Source organism: Hoplias malabaricus, chromosome 1 (assembly GCF_029633855.1).
Source record: "Hoplias malabaricus isolate fHopMal1 chromosome 1, fHopMal1.hap1, whole genome shotgun sequence".
NCBI lineage: Eukaryota > Metazoa > Chordata > Actinopteri > Characiformes > Erythrinidae > Hoplias > Hoplias malabaricus.
Window position 1 is genome coordinate 45,180,721 of NC_089800.1, and position 27,083 is coordinate 45,207,803.

The window sequence follows — 27,083 nt, forward strand, 5'->3', positions numbered from 1 at the left end:
ACTATTCAGCAACTAGCAAAAAACAGCAGCAATAAATTACTAATCATAATTTCAGATTTAAAAAAATATATCTGACTAAACTGTATCAAATGTTCACTTAGTGACTCTAAGCCTTTCTTGTGAATGATACTTTTACATTTTGTTCTATTTTGTCAAAAGTAAATTCAGGAGGACTACTGATCTATAAGCTGTTAAAAAGGTCAATATGTGGAATATAGGTAAAATCTGTAATTTTTCATTTAATCAATATTGGGTTTTAAATCAGTTGTATAAACCTTAACCTGAGCAAGTCCCACAAATCTGTTTGGTGCAGTCCAAATCCTTAGAGTCGACTCTCAATTCTCAAATTCCTGGAATCGAGGGATCGAATCTTTTCTGAATCGACTCCATTCCCTCCTAGTTATGCTAGCTAGCTAACAACACGGCCCGGCAAATAAATATCGCCTGCATTTTTTAAACTGCACCGCTGCGGTTACAACTACTAACACAACCAGGAGCACAAAAAATTAGGTCCATCGCAAGTAAGGCTTGTACTAGGTGGCGTGATTATATGTGGGTCGGTGTTCCTGGAGCAGTGTGCCCGTTAGGGTCGTTGGCCAACTGTTGAACAGCGCCGTGGAGCCAGAGTGTCACTGATGTAGCCGGTGGTGGATCAACACGTCGCTCCATGATGTTAAAGATGCCAATGATTTCTGTTCCAGTTGAAACCAGTTCCAAATTCTAAATTCTTACGACACGTAAGTTATGTACAATACTGTTTAAGATGGAAAGAAAAATATCCTATAAAAACCAACTTCAGCTTCGCAACTAAGGAGCCACAACTAACTAAACAGCCAGCATCAAAATACACGAACGCCACATTGATATAATTTACACGTGTCAAATCCAACACACTAACAAACCTGCACAACTAATAAATTAATGTGTCAAAAACAAGCAGATGAACTGTCTCTAACGGCCTGTCCGCCATTTTGAGACACTTGGCAAGAGGCGCAGAAAAGGCTCCGTTTTTTCAGGTTACAGTAGCGCGAACTATTAGAGGAAAGAGCCTTACCCTACAGGGCCTCCGGCAAGTTAGTATCCACGGGCCGCTTTGTGGTCTAAAGCAGATAAAACGAGCTGGTGTCCGCTCTCCGCTCCGTGCTCAGAGCCACTGCTGCCTGCCGTTGTTTTCTCCACAGCACTCACCAGTGCGGCCTGCGCATGCGCATTATAGATGGCATCCTCATTTCAGCGTGTCAAATGAATCAGTTCAAAAAGAGCCGACTCTTTGAATCAAGCTGTTTTTACAGCTGGAAGCAAAACGGACAAAACTGGCAGTCGCTGAGCCATCAGTGCTCTGTAAATAATAATAATAATAATAATAAAAATTAGTTTGAACTTCAAGTTCTAAGGTACTTTGTTCCTTTATTGATTGAGCTTATTAAATGTGAAATATGAATTTATAATAAAATGCAGACATTTAGAAAATATATTTTTCCAAATGTTTTTTTTAGAAACCTGCACTGGATCTGAAAACCGTCATTGCACTGCACTGCAACATTTTTGGGACAGCCGTGGCCTGGTGGTTAGGGAACTGGAAGGTCATGACTGAAGTACCCTTGAGCAAGGCACCTAATCCCAACGGCTCCCTGGGCACCGTGGCTAGGGCTGCCCACCGCTCCGGGCATGTGTGCTCACTGCCCCCTAGTGTTCACTAGTGTATGTGTAAATGTGTGTTTCACTGCACGGATTGGGGAAAATGCGCAGAAGGAATCTCTCTGTGTGCAAGCACAGTGACCAATAAATTTACTCTAATTCTAAAGAAGTATAAGGCACAATTAATTATTGTTTGTCTATTTTTAGACACTATTGTGTCAAGTCTCAAACTGTAAAAGGAGGCATATTGGGACCACAGGTAGTGCCAGTGTCACACTACTCCACAGTCTTAGGGTTGTGAGTTCAATCCGTGTCTGTTTGGATCTTCTTCATGTGCTCTGGTGTCCTCCTACACAAATTTCCTCTGGTATAAGTGTGTGAAGCCCTGTGATGGACTGTGTGTTTCTGTATTGTACACAGTGAATTCAGGTAGACTCTAGACTAGCCATGACTCATAATTGGATAAAGCAGTTACAGAACAAAAATGACTGAACTAACGAGTCAAAAGCAGCTACAATTTGTTGAAAATTATCTATTTGCCTGTACCTGCTGCCACTGATTGCACTGATTTGGGTAAGCTTTATATGAAAAGCAAAAACAGAATCAGAGCCACAAATAGCATGCCATAAGTTTGAGGATAGGTAGAGCTAGTATATCCAGTGTGTTAAAAAGATCTATCAATTTCTACTCTCTAAATGTACAAATAAATAATTACTATTCATAAAAATTTGAATATTTTCAGCGCGAGTCGACTCTCAGCGTTCACTTAAAAGATCCGAATCAAAGAGCCATTTGGTTCGTGAACGAATGGTCACTAAAGCGCATGAGCGTCTGAGCTGACAGCGAGGCTAAGCGCCCTCTGTTCATTTTCTAACCCTCATATAAACGATCTTGGTCGGTGGAGGTTTTAGCGAGTGAAACTATAAACATTCACAGTTCTGTTGCCCTGAGACAGAAAGGAGTGGATTTAGAACGTCACTGGCCTCTGTGGAGCTTCAACATCGACCTCCGATTCGAAGAAAGTCATGACCGTTGGCCTGATTGGATTTGAAGTCTGTGATGTCACTCGCTTCAGTGTTTGTACACACAGGAGGCGGAGTGTGAAGGGATACAGTGTTAGAAACAAAACACATCTGCCAATGTATCGAGTACAAATGGCCAAACCGTCTGAGGATCACAGAACTGCAAGAAGAAATGACCCGAGACACTATTTCGACCAAGAGAACATATCCCTCTCCAATCGTTGATTAACCACTTAAAATGTAGTTTCTGGTCATCAAACTTACGTATATCGAGTTTAACCGCGTAACACCAAAATAAATAGGCTATTACAGTAATTGTACACCACCCTAAGTTCATAAATTAGTTTAGTATGGATAGTGATAGTATAGTAGTGTAGGGTTTTTGATTCAGCCATAGTTGTTTCCAGTGACGTATATAATTTCTGTACAATATATAAGTCTCTGTTTTTGCTAATATTTCTAACAGTAAGGTATCCTAGCTATATATGCTAGCTATTGTCGTAAGGCAAAACAGTGCCCAAGAAAAGCTTTATGTATTTATTATAATTATTTTTTTTGACCACAATAAACATTACATAAAACTCAGGAGACACAGTTCAGGGGTCATTTTGGATAGTAGATAAAATTGATTTACTTGGTTTGTTGACGTCACAAATCCTAATTATCACAACTAATATTTTTCCACAATGAACAATTTAAACTCAGCAAGTGATTTATACAGAATATCATGTTTTGTATTTAAATCTTTACAAGTGTTCCTGATGTTTGTTACTGACATTTGCCTACCTACATGACACTGACTCTTAAAAATGCATACTAATAGTACTATATTGATTTGTGTAATTTATAAAATCTCTAGATACAAGTCTAGCAGCCAGGAAAATGAATCCTTCAAAACTCCAAATGATTAACAGTAACACAGTAAACAAACTACTCCACTCACAGCATATGGTGGTTTTAAATACAAATTTAATATAGTAAGTGCTCTCAGTATTGTAGAGTATGGCACTTTAATAGAAATTATACACTAAATACTATCCCATTGCTGTAACAATACTGTGTGTAAACACAGTGGAAAAATTGTGTTCCTACCTGAATATTTTGACCTTTATTTTTAAAAATGATTCCTGAATTAGTCAAAAGGAAGTAACAATTCCATCAGCGATATTCATTCACACCCAAAAATTACAAATACAAATAATTTATTTGCTAGTTTCTTTATTTATTTTAATAGAAAAAGCATACTCAGATCAAAAATAATTAGATTATTATTTATGGCCAGCAACAGACAGGTACCACATTAAAGAATAAGCAGACACAAAGGGCCAGACAAATCTTGCGCATTAGTGAATGAGGGATTCAAAAGGAAAACTTTAGAAAAGAAAAAAAAAACCCTCAAATCCCAAACACAAAAAGTTAAGGTTATGAGTTATACATTAGATAGCAGATGATTTTGAATAGACTGTCTCACTCCAGACAGACCTCCATCCGGTACACAGTGCACCATGCTGACTGACTGGCTGTTGGACTCTTGGATGGCAGCTGCTATTGTAGGTTTATGGTTGAGCTTAGAGCAAATATCAGATTGTGTGTGTGAGAGCAAATATAACAATACTGTGCCAGTGGAGGTGGGGATGTCACACTGATGGTAATATATAGTGTGTTCATGTTGATAGATTTAAAGCAGAATGAAAAATCTCAATATTTGTTCCTTGCTGAGATATTTATGCGTGTGCATCTTTTCAGGTTCAATACAACAAAACCATTTTGTTTCAAGGATAAAATACAAGGAGATGTATTATTTTGAAGAATAATGATGCTGAGTGTATCAAACTCAATAAAACAAATTTTTAGCTTAAAACTGTAATCCAAATTGCCAAAATGGGTGCATTGTGTTTTGCATCATCATTTCCTAATATAAAACCAATATCCATATCCTATTATCCTAATATAAATCGAAGATGACATCCACAGGGTTGTTATGCAAGAATTCATGCCACTGAAAAACATGAGTGAGGAGAAAAAGTAAAAAAACTTTCATGTCAGCTGATAATACCACTGACATTATTATTACATTCAATCAGATATGCTTTACACAGGAAGCTATGCATCTACATAAAGATTCAACAATTGTGTCAATATTCCAGCCTTTTAGAACTATGGGCATCCATCAGCAACTTATTTTAGCACAATGCCCGGTGAACAGCAGCTTGTGAGCAAAGCTAGTTATGTTTTTACCACCCATACTAAATTATGCTCATTATCAATGTCAATGAAAAAAAAAAACCTGACTAGATTACAGCGCCCCTTACTGGATACTCAGGGTGCTGCAGCTGGAGTCACACCATACGATAACGTGGCTCCTTCATTAACATTGGCAGACCAAAATTTGCCAGGAGGGGAGGGGGAAAAGGAAATCAAACATCTGTTTTGCCACAGATGTTTGATTTGCCACAGAAAAATCAAAATGCCAGCCTGGGTCCATTGTAAAGCAGATATAGGCACAGATCTCACACATTATAAATAATAGTCCAACATGCTTTGTGTTTTCGTTCACAAGTACGTAATATGAACAGCCCATGATTTTTATCAGAGGGAAAAAAAAACAAAAAACACTTGTAGCAATCTGTCTTGCTTCTAAGTGCAGACTACAGCAGCACTTACAAGGCCAGTTCCAGCATTTATATTGCTTTAAACTCATACATTAAACACAGCAACACTTTTGAAATTTGCAAGGTCGAACCAAACAGCATTTGTACAAGCAAACACAATTCTGTCAATTTTTTGGTACATTACATAATAAAAGCCTCTCTTTGTCCACTTCTGGTGGTAGTGGATTTAACAACAGCTTTCGAAAGTGCACTAAATACTGGCAAGGGAAAACATGGAATATATAATTAGTTTGTCTACTGCTGGAAGGAAAGGACAGATAGAAAATTGTACTAAGCCACCATTTAAAAAAAAAAAAAAAAGTCCAACAGCTCAGATATACTGAGTGTTTATTAACTCACTACATGAATGGCAGATTGGTTGCCATACTGAGGGCCAAACACTATGCTCCTCTATGATTCAAGTTCACATTAGTCATCCCACTTTACTATATGTAGAAAAATATGCTGATAATGATTCTGTTACAGCAGCAGTAGCAGTAGAGGAATCCTCATCCTCTCAGAATCTCTGCACTAGTATTACAAACACACACGCACACACTAAGAATGGAACAAAACCAAGCACAGCTAAGAGAGTCTATAGATCTATTTGAAGCTGGATAGTTTGAGTCTGCATTTCAATCAGCTTAAATCAAGTATCTGTGGAAACCCCACTAACACATGTACACATCTCCTCTAATGAAAAACATGTATCTCCAAAATATCAAATTTAAAGGAGATGGAAAACCTTCCTGAATTTAAATAGAAGTAAATACAAAAAGATTTTATTCCAAGCAATTGTGGAGCATTTCTATAGGTCAATTCATCATGAAATTTACATACAACGTGAAGGACCACTGCCGTGTTCAAATGATGTAGTAAACTAAAAATTGATGAAAATAGAGATACATGTTTTGACTGGACAATGATAGATATATATCACCCCCCCCCCCAACAGTCATGGCTTAAATTATATGGATACATCACGTAGAATATAAAATGGCTTAAATACCCCTTAGATCACTCATTTTTTCCCCTTAAATTACAGGCATTATCAATCTTAAAAGCCTGGCTGAAAACACATTTGTAAAACTTTGAGGACACAGCAGTCACCATTTGAGTAAACCACAGAAATAATGTCAACTGTACGGGCCACAAGAGAATCAATAGTTGTAAAAGGCCTTGAATCTTCTAGACCTTAATGTGTACATACTGAAGTTTGTTTTGATTCTTGAATACCTCTCTAAATTCAGCAGTGAATGTTTCTAGTCTTAACTAGTGCAGTATAGAAGTCACCTGAGTTTTCAGACAGGCTGTGTGCTAGACGTGATGGGTGGGAGAGAAAATAATGTTAGGAGCGGGAGCAGGCTGCTCTGCACTGTGCACACACTGGGTTTAGGAGAGCCAGCTGATGGTAGTCCAGGACTCAGACTTTGGGAGAAAATGAAAATGGGAGGGCTGGGAGATGGTTGATAGATAGATAAATGGATGAATGGATAAGGCTCTGGTATACAATGTTATGGTCATCCTCTGTCAGCTCCAGCTTCCAGCTTCAAACACACTGGCAGAAAACTTTATATTCTCTCAGTTCCTTCATTGAGCAAGCTGTGCTATCTGACTGCCTGTGTTAAATGCTGGTTCCGTTTTCTTCATGATTGCTACTCACTGTCCCGTGCACCGTACATCTCCCTGCCTGTCCTTGGCCCTCCCCTCCCTTTAAGCTCAAATACACTCATTTAAATTACACAGCTTATTTCTTGGGTCCACAGGTTCAAGCAGATGGCTGTTACATCATGGCCTCCCCTGATAGGGGCAGTGGGTTTTGGTTAATCGTCAACGGGTAGCTTGTCTTCCAGCGCTAACTGACCATCCTCTTGCTGTTCTTCAGCCTTTCCAGAGTCCTGTAACTGCTGCCGGCGCTGGACCTCTGCCTTCAGGTTTTCCAGGTCCTTTTGACTACATAACATTATCAAGTATTAGGTGACCGTTGAAGTATATTTACTGTATGGTTGGATTATATTCCAGATACAATCTGCAAAACCTACCTGAGCGGAATAAAGATAATGCCGTTGATGATATTGAGCTGTTCCAAAACACTAGCCATGCTTGGAGCAGTGAACTGCACAGTAACAAAGAAAAATATTAAAACATTTTAAACCATTCTTATTCACCAAACATTACACAGTTTACGAATTTGCAATTGTAGAAGGCAACTGACTTTCAGAGGCATGATGCTGGCATTGGAGCCATTTTTGTAGATCTCATTCATGGTCCTCTGTAGTGCCACAGCCTGCTGGGTGAGGTACTTTAGATATTCAGAACTCTCCCTTGTCTTCTCATGTGCTTCACCAACCTGCAACAAAATAAGCACTTACTGTCAAAGGTTTTCATTTTTAATTAGTTTTCCAAAGTCAGTGCACATCCAAGTTAACATGGATGCAGTATCGTCTAGACTACATTTAGTAACTCTTATGATAATCCCATAAGTATATGGTGTATCATATTACTTTAGGCCAACTTCATCTGAATTAAGTTGCACACCATCAAAACAGAACCTAAAAACCCATAAAATCACAAAAAAAATATCCCAACATACCTGGTTCTTGTAAATAGTATATCCCTCCTTCTCATGTTGCAGAGCAGAACGGAACTCAGCTTTGCTCTCGTACACTCGGGCCACCAGGTGATGACTGCACAAAAACACATATAGGAACCATCATCTTCCATTCCATTATCATACATTTAGCACTTCTTAAATTAGATGGCTTATTTTAAGATAAAATATCACAATCACAATGTGTCACTAAGTCACAATGTGTGTCACTAAAAAACAAAAGCAAAAAACCAAAAATGCAGATCAGTTAAACTGAACTGATGTTCCTGATATTTACATAATTAAAGGAAACAGCTACAGCTGTGGGCAACTGAAGTTCCCTCTGGTTTGTTTACATTTAGAAGCTCTGTGTCTTAATTTGGAACAGTATGTTTGAGAAGAAAACTTACTAAGTGGCTGAAGCTTAACTTAAGTTTTTATTCACCGTTTGAAAGAGCGGAAGCCTAGCATGTCCGATTGAGCCACTTTGTAAATGAGTAAAATAAATAAATAAAAGACACTGGGGCTTCGTAAATCAGCAAATTGTGAGGTGAATTTTATAAAAAGCATTTTTTATTACAATCATAGACATTCCCTTTAAGCACACATACCTAAGGGCAACTTTGAGGGATCGGGGGCCGTGGTATTTGGAGTTGATGGACAAGGCATTTTCAAGGAAGCGTAGAGACAGGTCATATTCCATCACTCCATGTAGCACCAGACCAATATTGCTCTAAAAAACAACCACACATCAGGGGGAGTAGAGATACAGGAGAACAGGAGAAAAATAAATGATATACTACACTGACACTCTTGCCACATAACTTACATCAAGCAAAGCCATCTCAGGATGGTCCTCTCCACAAACCAACAGCATGAGATAGCGGGCACGGTACAGAAGTTTCAGGGCAGTGGACAGCTGGCCGTTGGCAAAGCAGTACAGAGCTAAGTGCATCTGTATGAACAACAAACAAAAACATCAATAAATAGCATTCAAAACAAATTTAGAGTAATCAGTATTTCAAAAGCAGATAATCCTTATTCTGTACAAAACAAATCCTGTCTGGACACTTACATATTCTTGAATGGTGTTAGGATGTTCAATTCCCAGCACTCTCTCACTCATTAGAACAGCTTTCTGTTGGTTACTGAGGGCCTGTAAAGACAGAAAGATTTGAAATGTAATGACAACATCAAATCAATATGGAACAGTTAATGAGAAAATTATGATATTGGTTGGACCATACCTCTGGGTGGTCACCCATAATGTAGTTGAGCCTGGCCAGCAGACGCAGACAGGCACAAATTTCCACATGCATGGCTCCATACACATTGTTAAAGAGGTTCAAGGCTTCATTGATTAGTTCACAGCCTTCTTTAAGGAAACCTAACGGAACAAGGGAAGCCATTATTGAAATCTGCTTACACAGTCCTGTAAACTAATGGCATCTCTGCATCATCTGCTAAAGAAAAATTAGAACCTTTTGTCCTAAACCCATATTATCTGTTTTTTTCCTGTACCATGGCACTTGCATGTTGCCCTACAGTTCTAGGTGCATGGTTGGCTACATGACTTGTTACCAAAATGTATTTAGTTTTTTTATAGACGAGAAAGGAAGCTGCATGGCCTGGGTTTTTTTTATGCATGAAAACTAATGAAGAGAAAGAGGAAATGATAGCTCTTTATGTGTGCTATCACATGGTCAAATCGTTTATTCTGAAGGCATTTTCCCAGATCATTGCAGATTACAAATACGAGGTTTCGTAGAATTCGTTTACTTAAACAAGCATTTAAATGGAGCTTTGTGCAAGAATGAATATTCATGCACCACCCGAGTAATGCAACATTCTAATATTTGGAGGTCTCATCTGGAAATTGCCATTTGATACCTGACAATCCATCTGCTAATCGTGGCTAGGAGCGTAAAGTTCATGACTGGATTTATTTTAACATTTCAGATAAATTATACTTGGTAGTTACATTACCTTGCTGGACTTTGGCCTGCCCGCTCTGGAAGAAATGGAAAGCATCGGAGGCTTTGGGGTTGACATGCTTTACAACTGGAAAGATGTTCAGGATGTCTTCCTCAGTTAAGGCAGGCTTATGACGGCTATCAAAGTTGTATTCTTTTATCAGGATCTGTAGGAAAGCAGAAAGTGACATGTCACTACAGACCTGATTGGGCATCTAGCACAGATGAGTTAGTGGTAGAACAATAAGAGTGCTACCTGGATGCCTGCTTTAACAGAGATTTCCCTCAGGAGAATGATTTTTTGCAAGCCATATTTCTCCACTGCTTGGTCCACACTCTCGCTGCCAACAGAAAACACAAGGTAAAATTATGGTGTGTGTTTTTACAACATTTATAGAGACTGGCTGCAACAGAACCTTCTCGCATGGTGCTCACCACTGTAGAGTGAAGTGGTAGTAACTCAGAGCCTCTGTAGTTATATTTTTCCACAGTTCACTAGGGGTAAGGCTGGCCCAGGCTGTATTGTCACCTCCTCCTGGTACTCGGTTTCTCCTCTTCTTATTCTTCTTGCGGGACACCAGTTCATCTGCGGGCAGATGGGCTACTGCATCTGGAAATGAGCTCAGGAAACAGTTCAGGAAGTGGCTCACTGCAGCAGACAAGGCTGAGAGCTCCACACCCTAAAATTTGGAAATGCCAAAAGAATATTGTTAACACAGATGCATTAAATACTATTTTAATAAGAAAAGCGATGTATGTATATTTAAGGGCTCACCTGGAGGTAGGTCTTAAAAATATGTTTTGTACATCTTGTGATCAACTCAGTGATTCCTATTCTCTGCAAAGAAAAAATTAGAAACATTATGGATGGATAATTTATTCATTTTGCTTAGTTATCAAAACAATGATTTATGGTGAACAATGTACTTACATAGACATGCTCAAGCTGTGGTTTGGCTGGCATCTTGTCCACAAATTCTAGCACATTGCCAAGGTAGCGCACATTAATACCACGTTGATGAAGGGCCTCTGTCAATGTGGCTCCATCCATTGGCAGAGCAGTGTGGTCTAAACAATCTTTTATCTAAACACAAGCACACAGGTCACAACTAATTAAGAATGTATTGTGTTTTTTTAAGCTGAAAATTGGAACCAATAACCTGTGCCTGCACATGCAGGCAAACGTACAATAATATTTGTGTGCATCTCTATTCTTCTCAAACTCACTGGAAATGGACTGAACATGGCTTAATAGCTCATCCAAACAGGGAAGCCAATGATATTTTTTGATGCAGGGTTATCAAAATAAATCTGCCCAGTAAGTGGAAAGCAATCCATGGAAAACAAAATTCACTGACTGGAGAATTAAACCCCATATTTAGGTGCTCCTTCAAACCACTCACCAGAGAAGGAATCTGACAAGAGACCAGGAAAGCTGCAGCATCTTTCAGAAGCTGCTTCTGCTTCTGGATTTCCTCAGCACTGTTTTCTGGGAAACGTACACCTAAAATATAAGGTTATGAAATGTCATGGTATTTCACATCACTTTACACAGCTGGAGATGCTCTTTATCTTTAACATCTTTATATACTGTACCTGGTGAAAAGATATCTGGGTTGAAGCGAATGTCAAAGGAAGTGTTACTGATAGAGCCCACAGCTTTGCAGGCATTGAGGACAACTTCTCTGCTTTTGGGGTCTGTTAACAAGACATGAAGACAATAACATAATGCATAATAAGATCAGTTGAACATATCCTGTCTATTTTTATATATTTGAACTATTACATATCACACCAGTAAATAATGTTAGCAACTTCACACCATCCAGGGAGCAAATTAGTTACACCTCAAACATTAAATTATAAGCCATATCCTGCTTATCCGAAGGCAGATTGAGCATGTATTGGGTAAAATGATTAGCAGCAGTCAAGGCTTTCGTTATGGAGCCCCACCAACAATTAATGCTTCACAACATATGTTAATCCTTCACCAACTGTTTAAATAATCGGATTAGAGAGAGAGAGAGAGAGAGAGAGAGAGAGAGAGAAAACATGCAGGAAAAGACATAAGAAAGATGGATCAGCATGCCAATTAGGAAGATATAATCCCATTTTATCTATATGAGTCCTATAGAGAGAACAGGAGCACCTGAACTAGCCAAGAGATGCCTTCATATGACCAGAAGGTGTCAGCAAAGCTTTACAGACTAAGGTAAAGAAAACTATGTTATTTTTTAATAAGCGGTATTATAAGTGAATAAGCAGTCAAATGCCATGGTTGAGAATTTCCACTTAGAAAAAAAAAGTTTTTTCACTGTTTCAGAGAGCCAGGGTTAAATACATTTCACACCTAATGAACACATCCCATCAACTCTCAGTGAAGGGCTGTAAGTATATGCTTGAGCTAAAGGCAAGCAGTAAAGGGGTAGGTGGAGTAAGAAGCAGGGACTACCTGCATATTCACAGATCCATGTGGACTGAATGAAGGCAAATGTCTATATTTAAACACTTAAAACATTAATGGATATTTTTCCACAGATTTTTTTAATTAACTAAATACACCATTGTTTATGCAAGTGTTTTTCAAGGTTTCTACCAAAGGAAACTTATGAGTAAAAATAAACAAAGCGAAGGGTTATATATGCACATCTCTACTAGTTGTATGCTCCTGTTTCTTGTGGCTCATGTTTGGCTGCTTAAAAGACGTACCAATACCGGATCCATCGTCTGCTGCTAAAGACTCTGCCAGCTCTTTAGCCTGAGCTAGTCCTGGTATAGTTTCAGCAACCTCCTTACCCTCCAGAGGATGGTCACAGCCTCCTTTTTTGCTCTCTGGAATTGTGGGTTCATGGGTACCGTTGGTCACTGTGGGAACTGCTGCGTTTTCTGTAGGTGAGGTCTCTTGGCTCTTTGACGGAGTTTCATGCCCTAATGCTGCCTCAGACGCTGTCTCTTCAGGTGTCGATGTGAACTCAGAGGAGGTCAGTGAGTCAAAGGCTGTGCTTGCAGCTTCACAGGCTTTTTCAGAGGCCTCGGGAGCTGCTTCTGGCTTAATGTCCGGCTCACTCTCAGCAGTAATGCTCTCAGGCAAGGATGCAGCCTTGCTTTCCTTGTTTGCCTTTTGCTGCATCAGCTGGAGTGCTGCCATCTTCATAAAAAGGAGATACCTGTTGACCCACAAACAGTTAACTCACAGTTAAAACAGCTGAGTCACAGTACATTCTGTATGTTGTAAAGCAAGTAATTATCTTCTCAAATGACCTTTTCCTGGTGATGAAGTTGCAGTAAAAACTAGCAAAATTTAAAAAGTTTAAGGAAACCATTAAACGATAAATATTAACACGGTTGACCATATCAGTATTTTAATTTTGTATTTAATTTCATTTTTTTTTAAAGGAAATTTGTAATATACACATCACAGGGGAACCACTGGACTGCTTCTGCCATTATAGATCCAGCCTCCTGGACCATGAAGAATTCTGAAAATCAGAAACTAGGGACTGCCCTGGCGAGGGGACAACAATAAACTTGCCTTTATGTGAGGGGACAATCCTTGCACACCACAGAACTCAAATGTGGAAGCACAGTCCAGCTTTGCCCTTAAGTGAGAAGATACTTTGATCTCTGTGGAACCTGAATGCAAAATCCTGAGGGACAACTTGAAACACGCCAGTGTTATTATACATACTGGGCTTGGTTTTGAGAACCAGTGCTCTACCAACTGAACAATTCTGCATGTATTCCAGCTGCAAAGAGATTTAAGATGTTTCTCAAATTTGTTCATATGGGTTACAACAGGTGCGAGGACACGGACACCCTGTGTTCTTTAAGAGTGCAAGGTGTCCCTTCGCTTTGGACGTGCCTACCCTGTTTTTCCAGGTTGTTCCAGCAGGAGTTTCCCTTTACCAGGGGAGCCCTCGTTTCTGAATTTGAGTCTGGGGGCTGCATCTATGGTAGTGCAAACAGACTAGTGTTGCACGGTATACCAATACTAGAAAAGTGTGTTGATACTTTGTCATTAAATATGGTACAATACTCCATAGAATTGGTACTTTTAGAGGGAGTGTTTTAAAATAAGAGCAGTATTTCCAACAAGTGCCTCAGGGGGCCTGTGTGCGCCCCCATCACTTTGCATCCTTCTCTCTCCCTAAATTATTTTGCTCCTAGTTTTAGTGACTTTTCTGGCCTTCTAGTGAGTTATTTAAAAAAAAAAAAAAAAATAATAATAATAATATAAAAAATAAAAATAAATAAAACACTGCTGCTGCTGCTACTACTACTACTACTTACACCAGCAATTTTCTGTAAAAACCTACAGTTAGACGACTGACCGTTAGCAGAAGAGACAGTCCTCTCTCTGCAGCTTCTCTGCTCCCATAGATGGAGCTCTGGGAGACATGGCTCCCTTGACGCGGCTCGACTGCTCCAGGGACAGAGCAGCACAGACGGTCCACACGGCAGATCACACAGATCAGAATGCATATGTGCAAAAAGTGCTGCCAAAGACACGTTTGTTTACTTTTATGTTGAATTCATTCCTTTTTTTTCCGAACTCTGGAACTGAGGCGTTCAGCTTTATTCAAACAGTAAACATGTCTTGTACGACATGGGTCCGAATGCGCGACTGGACCCAAAGATGGCGAAATGTCATGTGACGCATCACACTTAACAAGCAGATACCAGCGATTCTGTTGACTGCCCTCAGCTTGTAGAGGAAGTACATTACTTTTCCTAACGTTTTAGGTTTTTGCCATGGTATCGCTTCAGTATCGAGATATTTAGGCAGAGAATATGCCAGAAATGTACTTCATGCAAATACAAACACTCCTAGCAATAATGTGTCACAGTCAAAATCGAAGTATTGCAGCAGGGGGTGCTACAGTGAGAGCAAAATTTGGCTTGTACTACCAGCATGCTTTCATCCAATGAATTTTCATGGTAGACCAGCAGCTAGACTAGTTTCTTGCCAAACTGGTTCCCTGGTATCACTTCTTTGTTTCAACAGAACAAAAGTTTTAAGGACAATGATAACAAAAGAACACATGCTGAGTTTGAGTCCCTTATGTTTGCAATGCAAGGGCACTCTGATTTGCACTTGTGTAATTAAATTAACCTGGCCTTAATTCGTTAGGGCAACAAAGTTAGTGAGCATACCTGTGCTCTACAAAGGCTTCAATGAGTTCCTGACGCAGGCAAGCCAGACGGTGGCGGTGCTGTCGAGGAAAGCCCTGCTTCTTACTCTCAGGGCTTAGCTCCTCCCCTTCCACAGGCAGAAAGTTGAGGTCAGGGGGGAAAGTGCGTAGTAGATCCAGAATGTAGTGTCTACCGTCATTTCCAATGATTCCCTTACACTCCACAGAAGAGCAGAGCTCCACCGCTGTGTCCTTCTCGTTAAGAACAGAGTGACGCTGTACCTTCAATGGCCTGCTGGTCTTCTCCAGCAGCTCCAAGTATTTGGGGTGAGACACCACAGTTTTTCCAAAGTCTATTGAGCCATAGATGACACTCTGTTCCTGCTCACGCTCCAGGATGCCAGGAATAATGGACTGGGCTGTTACCCTGTATCCCCTGTAGTCCACCACCACGGTGCCCAATGTATAGAGCCCTTCCACATCCACAGCCCCATATGCCCTAACTCCATTCAGGTCGTTTGTAGGAGCAGCATGAGCTGCAGCATCGCCCCCCAGTTCTTTGTAGTGATCACGGACATCAAAGCCCAAGCTGAAGAAGATGTTGTTCCATATAAACATCTGCATTCGTGTCTCTTCCCCAGGGTTAATGGCCATTACATTCCCATCGATTACAGCCATGGCCCCACGTGTGGCTGCTGCCGCAAAATCGCTATGTACCTGGATAAGAAAAGGTCTGGGTTTCAATTATGATTTAAAGCCAGTTTGTGCCCATGTGGTTAAAATACAAAAAAGGCTTCATATCCTTACCTTGAAAATAGCTCTTTCTCTCAGCAAGCGTTCTGGAAGGTTCTTGCGAGGAAGTTCTCTAGTTGTCTGGAGTTCCTCATTCCAGTCTCTAGTCTGAAGTAAAAGATAGAGAAGTTATTGGACATTTGTTGAAGGATAGATGTACAAAAATCCCAATGTATGAAGGCAAATGCATAACTCACCTGGCCAGGTATGTGTTCCTCATACCCCAAGCGAGAGGTGTAGGCATCCTCCGCTCTCACACAGTCCATTGCATGATCGATTTGGGGAGCAGTCCAACTGTATACCTGAAAAGGCGTGGCTATTCTTTCAAATGGATGTCTTTGGACTCTGCAGCACAAAAAGTTCCAAATTTTTTCATATCTTTACACAGGAAGTTAAGTGAATGAACACTTGATATTTAATTTAGATGGAGCAAACTGTTTGACTTATAATGGCACCCCCTTGTGGAGAATGCTCTGCCTGCTAAATGTGAGCATGCGAAAGATGTATAATACTGTTCTATTTCCTGATTCATAATCATTAAACTTGGTTAATGATAATTTCACTCTGCGGGCTGCACTGAAGGGGAATTCATCAAACTACAAAGCAACTCTCCCCACCTCTTCTTCTGCAGGCTTGTGAAATTTTTCTTAAACGCCGGGCTGATCTGGCTGAGTAGCTCTACCAGAGAATGGCTCAGGAAGCTGGGGTTGGCTGGTTTAGGGTTGAAAGTGTAGGTGGTAGATCTGAAAGAGTCACAATAAGAATTACATCAGCGAAGATTACACAATGTCAAGTTCAAATTAAAATGTGTACAAACATTAATTTAGTTTTTGAAAAAGAACAGTACAACAGTATACTCACTGGTTGAGGTAGAATCCACGGGTAGAGGCTGTGATGCTGACGTGCCTTTCTTCTACAGTGACAACGTACAAGTACATGAGGTCTCCATGCATCTTTCTGTTGCCAGGTGGAGGGTTCCAGCCACTCATAGTGAGGACTTTCAAGCATTGTAATGGCTGCAAACAAAGCGTGTTTACAGATGCTGTAATATTTCTATTTTCATACTATCTGTAAAAGATATGTACTATGTACATACAGTATTGTACATACTATATACAATAAAATTGTATTTGAAATTCTATTTTGCAATGCTGTCAGCTTGTTTAAAAATATTTGATGATTTTAGTTACAATGTGTAATGCAAGGAAAAAATAATACAGAGGAATTGTATATTAGTAATCACATTTATACTTGAATTCACAAAGTTAAAATGATCCATTTGTTAAATGCAATCTGTTAAATGTTAACAAAAGGTAATTTTAGCTGTTACTGAGAAGTATGTACTGAAGTTTCATAAAATCACAAAAACAAAAATTACTAAAGCCAAGAGGAGTCTATCTGTAAACACCGTAATCCACCTACTGCATTCTGAAACAACAGAAAAACTGGTCCACAGTTCATAGAACATCCCTACTGACACCTACCTTCCAGTCTTTGTTCTGTGGCTGCAGGGGAACAAGGGGACGGTCTTTGCTGCTTGGCAGGATGTGTTCAGGGGGAGTACAGTCAATCTGTTCAAGTTCACTACCCTTCTTTTTGCGTTTGCCGCTGTCTGTAAAAGTAAGTTTGTTAAAAATTAAATCCTGCTTCAGATTGTAGCCAGTTTCATTCATGAGTGGTTGAAAGCTGTTAAACATACACACCTCCCAGGTCACCGTCTGTGAAGACACTAAGGAAAGACAAGGAGTTGCAGTCCACTCCATTATAAGCATCAGAGGGATCCAGACTTTTCAACAGGTCTCTAATGTGACGTACATGAATGCGAGCCTCACGTACGGTATAGGGTTCTAGAAATTGAAAGTAAACAAAGTATAGGCAAAACTAGCATTGCACTTACGCAACTTAGGATTTAAGTACTTAAGCAGTAACTTAGGGTTGAAGTCCAGCTTTCTCACACAAGAACTAAAGGCCCCCACCCCTCAGATGTCACCCATGGTTTTGGGTTTATTCTAAAACAGTTGATCTGACCAATCATATGATTAACAGCTCCTTTGTGAGCTGAAAGGAAACCATTATGAACCATACCTTCCACCACTTTGAGAAGGGACCCCTCTTGTAGGCCTTCAATGGATTTCAGCTCTGCAAAGTTGTCAAGCACATTACCATCTAACTGCAGGGAGAAGCAGGTGCGGTGACAGGTGTCTTCACGATCCATAAGCACTTGGTGTATTTCTTGCACCATCTCCTGTGGAGACACCTGAAGGGCAACAACAACCAAATGAAGTGTTCAATAACTCAAGTAAACCTCACAATAATTACTCCTAATAGGATCGCTACGGACAATATAGCACCATGGCTAAAGTACCTGCAGGTCAAATGGCTCTGTGCCTGGTGCTTGAATCTTCACAGTGAATCCAGTGTCCTGAATAACAATCACTTCCTGCTCATTGGAGTCATCACCAGGGTCAGTGTCACCACTGCCATCCTGCTTTGGCTCTGCCTCTTCAGCCTGGTCATGTCCTCCATCTCCGTTCATTACTACTGCAGCTGCACTGTGCTCTGTGGAAGAGACATACACAGGAAAGTTGAAGTTCAAACTACACCAAAATTTATTTAAATACACACCTCAAACACAGGAGTATAGCCGGAGCACATTTTAATCTTTGTGCGTTATTGAGGAAACTGGGTCATGGTAAATCAGAATAAAGGGGGTCAAAGTATGGCCTCAAAAACCACTGTGTGAAATAACTATCCATAATTATTTATTAAGTATAAGCCCTTCATTAGGGTCTTTAGAGTGGCCAAGTGATAAATGTTTCTGGAGAGAAAGCATACAGAAATTACCAGTGGATTTTTTCCATCATATTATACGGAATACAGATATCTATTCATTACAATCACATTAATGTTTTTACATTTTCTGCTTTAGGACCCACTACCAACACCCACACTGTCAATCCCAACGCCAATCAAGTTTATTGTTGTCAGAAAAGTTACCCATTACTAGAAAAGTAAAATAAATTGTATTAAACATAGTGTTACTTCAAGTCAGACAAAGTATAACTTTCATGCTTACAAAATTTAACATTACGTTCTTATGAAACTGTAAAATGTTTTGGTTGTTCCTCTAATAGAGTTTTGTTTTGTTTTCATGTTTTTTTTTAAAAAACAGCATCAGGTCATTGAGCCATGTTCATTTACTTAATGTTTTGAATGTTTTCTATTCATGTGGTATCCTTATGAATGCCAAATGCTGCCACCACTCTCCATCTTGTGGTCAGATGAATCAGTATTCCAGATCATTTCTTGGATGAAATTGATGCTGTATGCTTTGAACCAAAGACAAAAAGGACCATCCATACTGTTGTCAACAAGTCCAAGAGCCAGGATCTGTCATGGGATGGTGTTCTGTAAGTGCCCTTGGAAAAGGTCATTTACAATTGCAGAATGCAGACAATATCTTAGAGCAACATATGCTCTCCTCAAAACATAATTTTTCTTTTTTTTTTAAACAAACAATGCCAAACCATATGCTGCACACATTTCAAAGGCTTGGCTGTGAAAGAGGCCTGACTGCAGTACTGACCTGTCCCAATCATACAAATGAGTTGTTATTTTATTATACTAACTACTGTTCCTTTAGAACATACATCATTAAATAAATAAATAAATTCATCTCCACACATGGTCTTGTTTACGGTGCACAATTTGGGCACTGCAAACTCTACAAGCCATGACAGACTTCACCAAAGTCACAGATGCAGCAGTTGCTAAACTGGAAAGGGAGAACGTGACAGCATTGCTCCACGGATGACTGAGCCCTCCCAGTGCATTTTACAGATCCAGTATGAATTAAATTCAATCAGAGACAGAATAGACACAGACAAATGGAGGTGTGGCTCCCAAGATGGAAATTAAAAAGTAAGACCCCCACAATTGCACAGTTATCTATGATCAAAGTTAGTCTCTGCCAGCATAAGTGCAGTGTTTGCTTTCAGACAACTGCAGTTTGTCCTTGGCTGCTTTCAAGGTAACCAGTGTCAGGGTTGTAGCAACAGCAGGCATCTCCTTAAATGGCAGCCCTAGTGGGGGTTGTGGGGGGTAGATCAAATAGATTTTGTAATGGACTCTGTTTCAAACCGAAAGGACACACGGACACACACACGGACACACACACGGACACACACACACACACACACACACACACACACACACACACACACACACACACACACACACACACACACACACACACACACACACACACACACACACACACACAACTAAATGAAGACACATTCTAGATAAACATAGGCACACAACAAACCTGTCAGAATATTTCAAGCTTCACGTCTTAAATGACTTTTTTAAAAATAAAATTCGGAAGATGTTTCCTCACCATTTGCTAGCTCTACACACTGTTTGCACACTGAAAATTTTTTTAATGTGTTTACGAAGTCCTAGTGTCAGTAAATGAGTATAAAACAATGGCTTGATCAGATATGTTATGCTTCCTCTCTCTATGCCCTACAAACATTGAAAATTGTTAAAAGATTAGAATATTGCTTTATTCCTGCTCCATAGGTGGGTAATATTAACTTATTTTTGCTGTTTTGGATTATTCCGGTAGGAACCCATTGTAAAGTCAAGAGAATGCTAACTGCACAAAGTAAAGATGGAAAAGTGCCACAAACTGAATAATCAGATACAAATGGGTTTCTGTGGTATTTCAATCAGTAAACAAAACTTTAGCCACCCACAAACAAGAATCATTTTTCTCTTCCAACATACTGTTCCACTTTGAAAGATGCAGAGCTTCTGAACGTAATCAAACCAAAGAGAATTGTAGTTCCCAACAATCATAGACATTCTCTTTAATGATCATGTTGTTTTCAGAGACATCTTTAAGTTAGTGACATTTGACACAAAACTGTTAGATATCTCAATCTTCTCTGCTTTAAATAAGGGATTTAAAAAAGGGTCAGCCGTGTCCTAAATCCACTCGAATCCAAATCGCATTATCTTCCATTCACTGCTTTATATCTCTTTCTGAATGCATTATAAATGATCTAAAACTGCAATCCAAAACCTTTTAAATAACTTAAACAAATTAATAAATTAAAAATTCACACTATGTTTGAAATACTCACATCTGCATTACCAATACAGCTAAATAAACATTTATTACATGAAGACCGTTTATCACAGTTGCCCAACAATTAATTATAAAGTTGCTCTCTCAACAACAAAAATAAGTCATTAAAACATTTATTTGAAATACAGGTCAAAGTCTGTCCAATGCAAAAATTCTCTTTTGAAAATACATGCAGATCTTGATGCGAGTCTGATACAGATTCCTGATAAATATGTACATTTTTTTAAAATAAGACTGTTGTTAAGAAAGTAGCAGTATGAAACAGCATTACAATGTCCTAGGCCTGTAAATTGCAAAACAGGCCTGGCTGGCTTTAAAAACAGAGCAAAGTGTGCATGGAATGAGTGTCACCATATTGCGCAACATCAGGAGAAATGTGCATGCCCTTCAATTCTCCGGTTGAAGTCCAGCCATCCCTCTCTGTTTCTGAACACTAAAGCCTTAGCGTTTACTGAATAGGATGATGCATTTAAGTTGACCAATTAACGCAAATGAGATTTTAAAGTTAAAAGCTGCACATAATAAAAAGTTCTACGCCAACTCACTTTCTAAAGCCCCTTTCACACATACAAGGTAACCCAGATTGTCTGGACATTACCTAAAGGAGTTGTATGTGTGAATGCAAAATTTTGTAACAGCTGTACTGGACTACATATGGAACTTATCCTGCCAGCCCCAGTACAAACTCTGGGTAATGTCTGAATGTACCTATGTTTGATCAGAGTAGACTAACTGACAAGTAGAATTGTCCATGAATAATAACTGATTTCTTGGGTGGATGTATTGTGGCATCACTGATGCCGAATTTGCAATGTACTGATGTTGCAATCAATGCTTCTACACTGGAATCACACTGTGACAATGGACTTAAGGCTTTTTCACATATGAACTCTTCATTTTCTCCAATTGCTCTTTCACACCTGAAGCAAACAAAAAGATTGTCCATGTCAGATGCATTGTCACATCTGGAAATGTTGCATGTGGTTTAGGCATGGGACGGCACATGTGTAGCATGGGCAGCATGTACCATGTGCAAGTAGCATATGCAAGAGGCATGGCATTAATTCGTTGAATTCTCCAGAACATTACTGGCTCTATAAACATACAGTACCACAAGCGCAATTATATGCTTCCTCCAAGCATGGAACCACTGATTCTTTTCAAATTGCCACCAATGCAATGTCACTTAATCTTATCAGATCTGTCCCAGCAGATGACACACCCATACTAGATAGCACCCTATTTAGAGAGACATGGGGTCTTTCCCACACAGTAAGTGAGGTCAATTGTGCTCTCTTTGACTCTGGAAGTCAGATGGCTGAGGTATTACCAGGGATAAACCTCATGATATGACCCAGTGATAGGACCAAAGCCCCACTAGGTAGCTGCCAAGACCATAATTTTATTCACTCCCTGTGTGGGGAGAACAGCCCTCCCTTTCCTCCATCATTCGACAATACTAGACAACTTCAGTCTGTTAGCTGATGTAACACATTTAGCTTTCTCTTCTAAGTACACTAAAGTATCCAAATGAATGGCCAAGCTTGGTTCCTGTGCATTTAGGGGAGACACAGACATGGAAAATACCAGAATTAATATTAGGGAAATAAATGTGTAGAACTCCAAACTAAAATTTTAATATTTTAAATATCTCTTTTCCAAATGGAGTATCTCTCTCGTTGCCAATGCACTGCTAAGCACCCTTGTGTAACATTACATATTCACTACATTTATCATTAATTCTGCCACAGCTGCAGACAAACTGCAGAGCAACAAACCTAAGAAGATTATTTAATGTTAACATACAACAAGCAGGTTAGTGATGTTGGTAAATCATTCAGAGTGTAGCCATGGCACAGACTCGTAAAGTACACTCTCTCTGGGTGCCTCATTAATCCATCTACAAAGGATACTCCGACCAGGGTCAAAGAGTGAGGTCTTGCAGTGCAAAGAATGCAAAACAGAAACAGGACAATATTCTCAGCATGACAGAAGAACAAACCCAGCAAAATCCTCTTCTCTAAAAATGTGCCAAATCTGCTCAAACAAACTCCAAACCCATTTACTCTTAGTCACAGCTACATTTGAACTCTTCTCCATGCAAAGTATATTTTTTTTATTTGACCTGTCTTACTGTATGGACTACAGATTTACTGATTAACCATATAAGTAGTGCATATATATTTTAACCAGCTGCAACCAACCACTCTGAAAGGAATGGAATTTGTGTAAAGTCTATCTGCAATAGTAGAAGCTGACATGCTTGTCACAAAATAACTGGATTTCTCTGAGAATGGATGATCTGCCAGATGCTCAGCTGAGATAACAGTGCTTTAAGAGTACTTAATAGGCCATGCCCAGTTGGCAAAAGAGCAGTCTTGACACTTCAACCAGCCAAACACCCTGCTGACCGGCCTGATCTGCTGGGGCTAGAGATCCACTGTCAAAACACCTAGAGCTGACAAGTCCTGCTACTAACTCAGTAACAGGCAAATCCACAAGTGCAGCTCTATGTCCATTAACCTTGATAAGAAGCATCCTGTAAGTCTGAACACTTCTCGAGGACAGTTGGAAGCAGATCAAATTGTAGCTACAACAAATGGGATGCTACATTGCACCATTCAAACACATACACATTAAATACACTTGTTCATACGCTCTTGCAAGTAACACAGAGAGAGTTTGTGTATTACACTTGAAAATATCTGTCTCTCATCTAGAGTGCAACAGTAATAACAAAAGCCAGAAGTATGGAAGTCAACTGGCTCCACCAGCTATACAAGTGTAAAAGTTTCATCTTTCTTTTCAAAACTTTACAAAAATTGTAATGTACCATTTCAGAGAACTGGTACAAAAGGTGCTAAAAGAAACCAGATATCCCAAAATTTAATAATAAAAGCTCCCTTACAAAATGACATGACATATTGTGGATTCATGGTTAAATATGTCAGACGTTGTGGTACTTTCATGAAAAAAGATCAAATGGGTTCAAATGTATTTTTAAATACATCCAGTGTTTATAGAAGTCAAATATTATTCAAAGCCAACAATCACAGAATTACCACCATCTTAAGATTTATTACATCTTTATACACCGATTACTACATGTGCTGAAGATGAGGTAACCACTGTTTCCTGTCAAGTTTTGTTAATATGCATCTGCATAAAAAATAAAATAAATAAATAAATATCACACAAAACACCAAACTACAGGTATACACCAGTGAGAGCACTAGAAAGATTGGTGCAATATTTTGACACACTACGTAGTGTGTTAGTACGATGTTTGGGACGCAGCTTCAGTTTCAGACTCTCACTAAATAACAGAAATTCTGAATGTATTATTGTTGTTATTATTATTATAATACAGAGGAATCTTATCTGCACATGACTGCCACACTGAGAAAGGACAGCAGTGAAGACACTGAGTTAGTTTTCCTAAAGTCCTTAATCGACACTGGAGGCATGTGCCAGTGACAGTTGTGTAACTTGTCCGACTGCGTGTCGCTCTTCAGCGGACAGCCCTCTGTACGGCTGTCTTGTTAGTTAAGCTGTGTATTTTAATGAAATAAAGCGTAACGCTTACCACAGCGTCCGCTCTGAGAGAGGAGCGATAACCTTCCAGCGGCACACACACCATGTGCTACAGCATCCGCTTCCCGGTCGAGCTCCTGTATGTATCTACACTGTGGGGAGGGGGGGACATTGGAACAACCGTTGCACGCCGACTGACACCGCCGCGGCACAGTAACTGCTTCGCCTTTACTGTAAGTGGAAGGGTTTTGGGGTGAAAGTACTCCCCAGTTTACAAGGCTTTGTCGCACACGTTCTCAAAGCCAACTACATAACTTATAAACTCCCCTCTCCACAGGCTCAGGTTTGGACTCTTCCAATGAAGGTGACCTTCAGTTCATTGGTTCGTGTACGCGCGAACGGAGCATGTGCGCAAGCCGCACTCCTCAAACAAGCTTCTGTATAACCGGTTAACATTAACAGGGGTGTATCTAAAGGTACTTGTTTTTACACTCTGTCGCGTGTCTGTGTCAGTACCTCATGTGGATGACTTTCGTACATAAAGGAGAAAAAATGTCTGGACTTCAAGGAGGAAAAAAAGCATCAAAAAGAGACTCACTCCATGTTTAAAACACGATGATGAAGCTGAACCCTGTTCGTTTGCTTCTTTTTAGTAATTCCCGTTCCACCTTAAATTGTAAGGGCGCTTACGTGTGACTGCTGCGCTATTTAAGGTGGAACGGAACATTTGTTTAAAAACCTTACCACTACAACCTACTAATGTGTTACTACATTGTTGTAGCCAATTACCATGTGCCCTTAATCTCATTCTTAACGACAGCTATCTATATCAGCCCCGCAGTCCATCGTTTAGCCATTTAAAATATATCGGGCCTCCCCTCAATTTCTAATGCTATTACTCTTAAATGAAGCTAACACGACATTAACATTAAAACTATACCGAGTTCTCAGATTTAATAGCGGGGATGAAGTCTGCAACACGTATGGTGGTGGGCAAAATCCAAAAAAATGACAACAAGCTCAGTGTTTGAGACTAGGTGCAGCTCACTGCAGCAAGGTGTGGGTTAAAGTAGCCGTTACCTCACTACTCAACCGGAGACGGAGGACAAGGCTGTTTCTCTACTGAAGGGGTGGGTACGCTAATCTTTAAGATACTACTGCTCTCATTCAGGGACATAGATGCAGTTCACTTGTTATTTCCACTCTATACGTTAATAACAGATAGCTATTGTCTCCAACAACTTTTACCTCAAATTGTAAAGTTTGAGTATTTTTATACGTTTCATGCTAACTGAAATTGCCGACTACAAAAAAGATTTCTTCGGAAGGCTAGAGTCGAATCCAAAGGATGGAGTCGATTCTTCAGTTATTCTGCGGTCCCAGTCAAATAAATAAATAAATAAATAAAAATTCCCCAATCCACACACATCGACAGAGTGCATGTATAACAATGTTATATGTAACGTGTCCCAATAAATTGGAATATAACCAAACATTACCAGAGCAAAACATCTCTCCTCGGTGAGTTTAGAGGATAATTAGTTTCGCCAGCACCTGCCATCCAAGATAAATTTACTGACTTTGACAGGCCAATTTTATTGTACGGACAAATATAATTAATATTTTTTACATTTATATTTTTAAGTGTGGTGTTTTTAAATAACGTATTGCGATCGACTCACAGAGTCGACTCTGACTCTGGATTCGAACAACATTTGCAGGAAGTGCTAGCTAAGTGTTAGCCAGGTGCTACTTACAGAAAGCGAAGGTGACATATAGCTTAAGACCGCATGTTGTTCACAAGCATTTTAATTAGACTTTGTTATACTGTAAATTTAACGCCGAGGGCAAAAGAGTACCACAAGCTGGAGAACGTAACTTACCGGCTGCAGCAGTTAAGGTGGAACGAGAGGATAGCTCTACGTTCATTAAGGTGACAGACTAAGGGGGACTGAGTGAATGTATATCTGAAAATGTCCCTCAGTGTAACGTTATGGTGTGTGTGTGTGTGTGGATACAGAGCAGTGACCAAGGGTAAGGTTATTATAACCTTACTGTGAGGTTATTTTAAACTTACTGTTTTAATGGCCATTTATGAATGTTGCACTAAATAAGAGTTGAGGGTTGTCTGGGTGAGACATGTTTAGGTTTAGTGCAGGGATTACGGAGTCTGTCTAGAGCACAACACCGTTAGGTTTCTGTGTGTAACTGCCCATCTCAAATTGTGACGAGCAGCTGAATTTAAAGACAACCTACCGCAGGGACAGGTCTTTTTCGGGGCTGTGTCTCCGTCCTCTGCGCGCTCCACAGGGCTGCAGTCCGGTACTGATGCCGGGATGTCATCCGTCTTGCTCACCATGATGTGATTTCACTAAACCCAACGAGCTTTCTCTTGTATCTGCAGCTCTCCGTTGCTGAGGGCCGTTGGCGGATGTGTCCAGTGAATCTCTTTCTGCTGTTAATAATCGGCGGCCCTACGCTGCATGCACACACTCCAAGATCACCGACACAAGTTCAGTTCCCATCAGAAGGACACACAGAGCTCCAGCCTCACACACGTGCTTGCCTCCGCCTCTTGACCTCTATGCCTTTGTGT

General features: G+C 39.9%; 2 protein-coding genes across 3 annotated transcripts in view; both read right to left on the bottom strand.

The window, feature by feature from the left end:
- The window catches only part of pafah1b1a (platelet-activating factor acetylhydrolase 1b, regulatory subunit 1a), a 32,001-nt gene extending 30,789 nt beyond the window's left edge, over positions 1-1,212 (bottom strand). Inside the window, exon 1 of the mRNA XM_066664083.1 lies at positions 1,055-1,212. The gene's annotated coding sequence lies outside the window, so the exon portion shown is untranslated. The remainder of the gene's footprint in view (positions 1-1,054) is intronic.
- Positions 1,213-3,874: 2,662 nt separating this feature from the next.
- Positions 3,875-27,083, bottom strand: cluha (clustered mitochondria (cluA/CLU1) homolog a). 2 transcript variants are annotated; one of them, XM_066664104.1, is made up of 26 exons: positions 26,744-27,083; positions 18,164-18,357; positions 17,884-18,055; positions 17,502-17,645; positions 17,283-17,410; positions 16,660-16,814; positions 16,416-16,541; positions 15,996-16,143; positions 15,814-15,906; positions 15,029-15,723; positions 12,671-13,041; positions 11,471-11,572; positions 11,278-11,378; positions 10,806-10,958; positions 10,650-10,712; positions 10,310-10,554; positions 10,131-10,215; positions 9,888-10,041; positions 9,149-9,288; positions 8,977-9,057; positions 8,731-8,856; positions 8,513-8,634; positions 7,905-7,998; positions 7,527-7,661; positions 7,354-7,427; positions 3,875-7,264 (listed from the first exon to the last, which is right to left on the bottom strand). In XM_066664104.1, the coding sequence occupies exons 1-26, from the start codon at positions 26,844-26,846 to the stop codon at positions 7,135-7,137; spliced, it is 4,134 nt and encodes a 1,377-aa protein (XP_066520201.1). In that variant the 5' UTR covers positions 26,847-27,083; the 3' UTR covers positions 3,875-7,134. The 2 variants fall into 2 exon arrangements, with proteins under 2 accessions (XP_066520201.1, XP_066520193.1); XM_066664096.1 differs by having other exon boundaries at positions 12,584-13,041.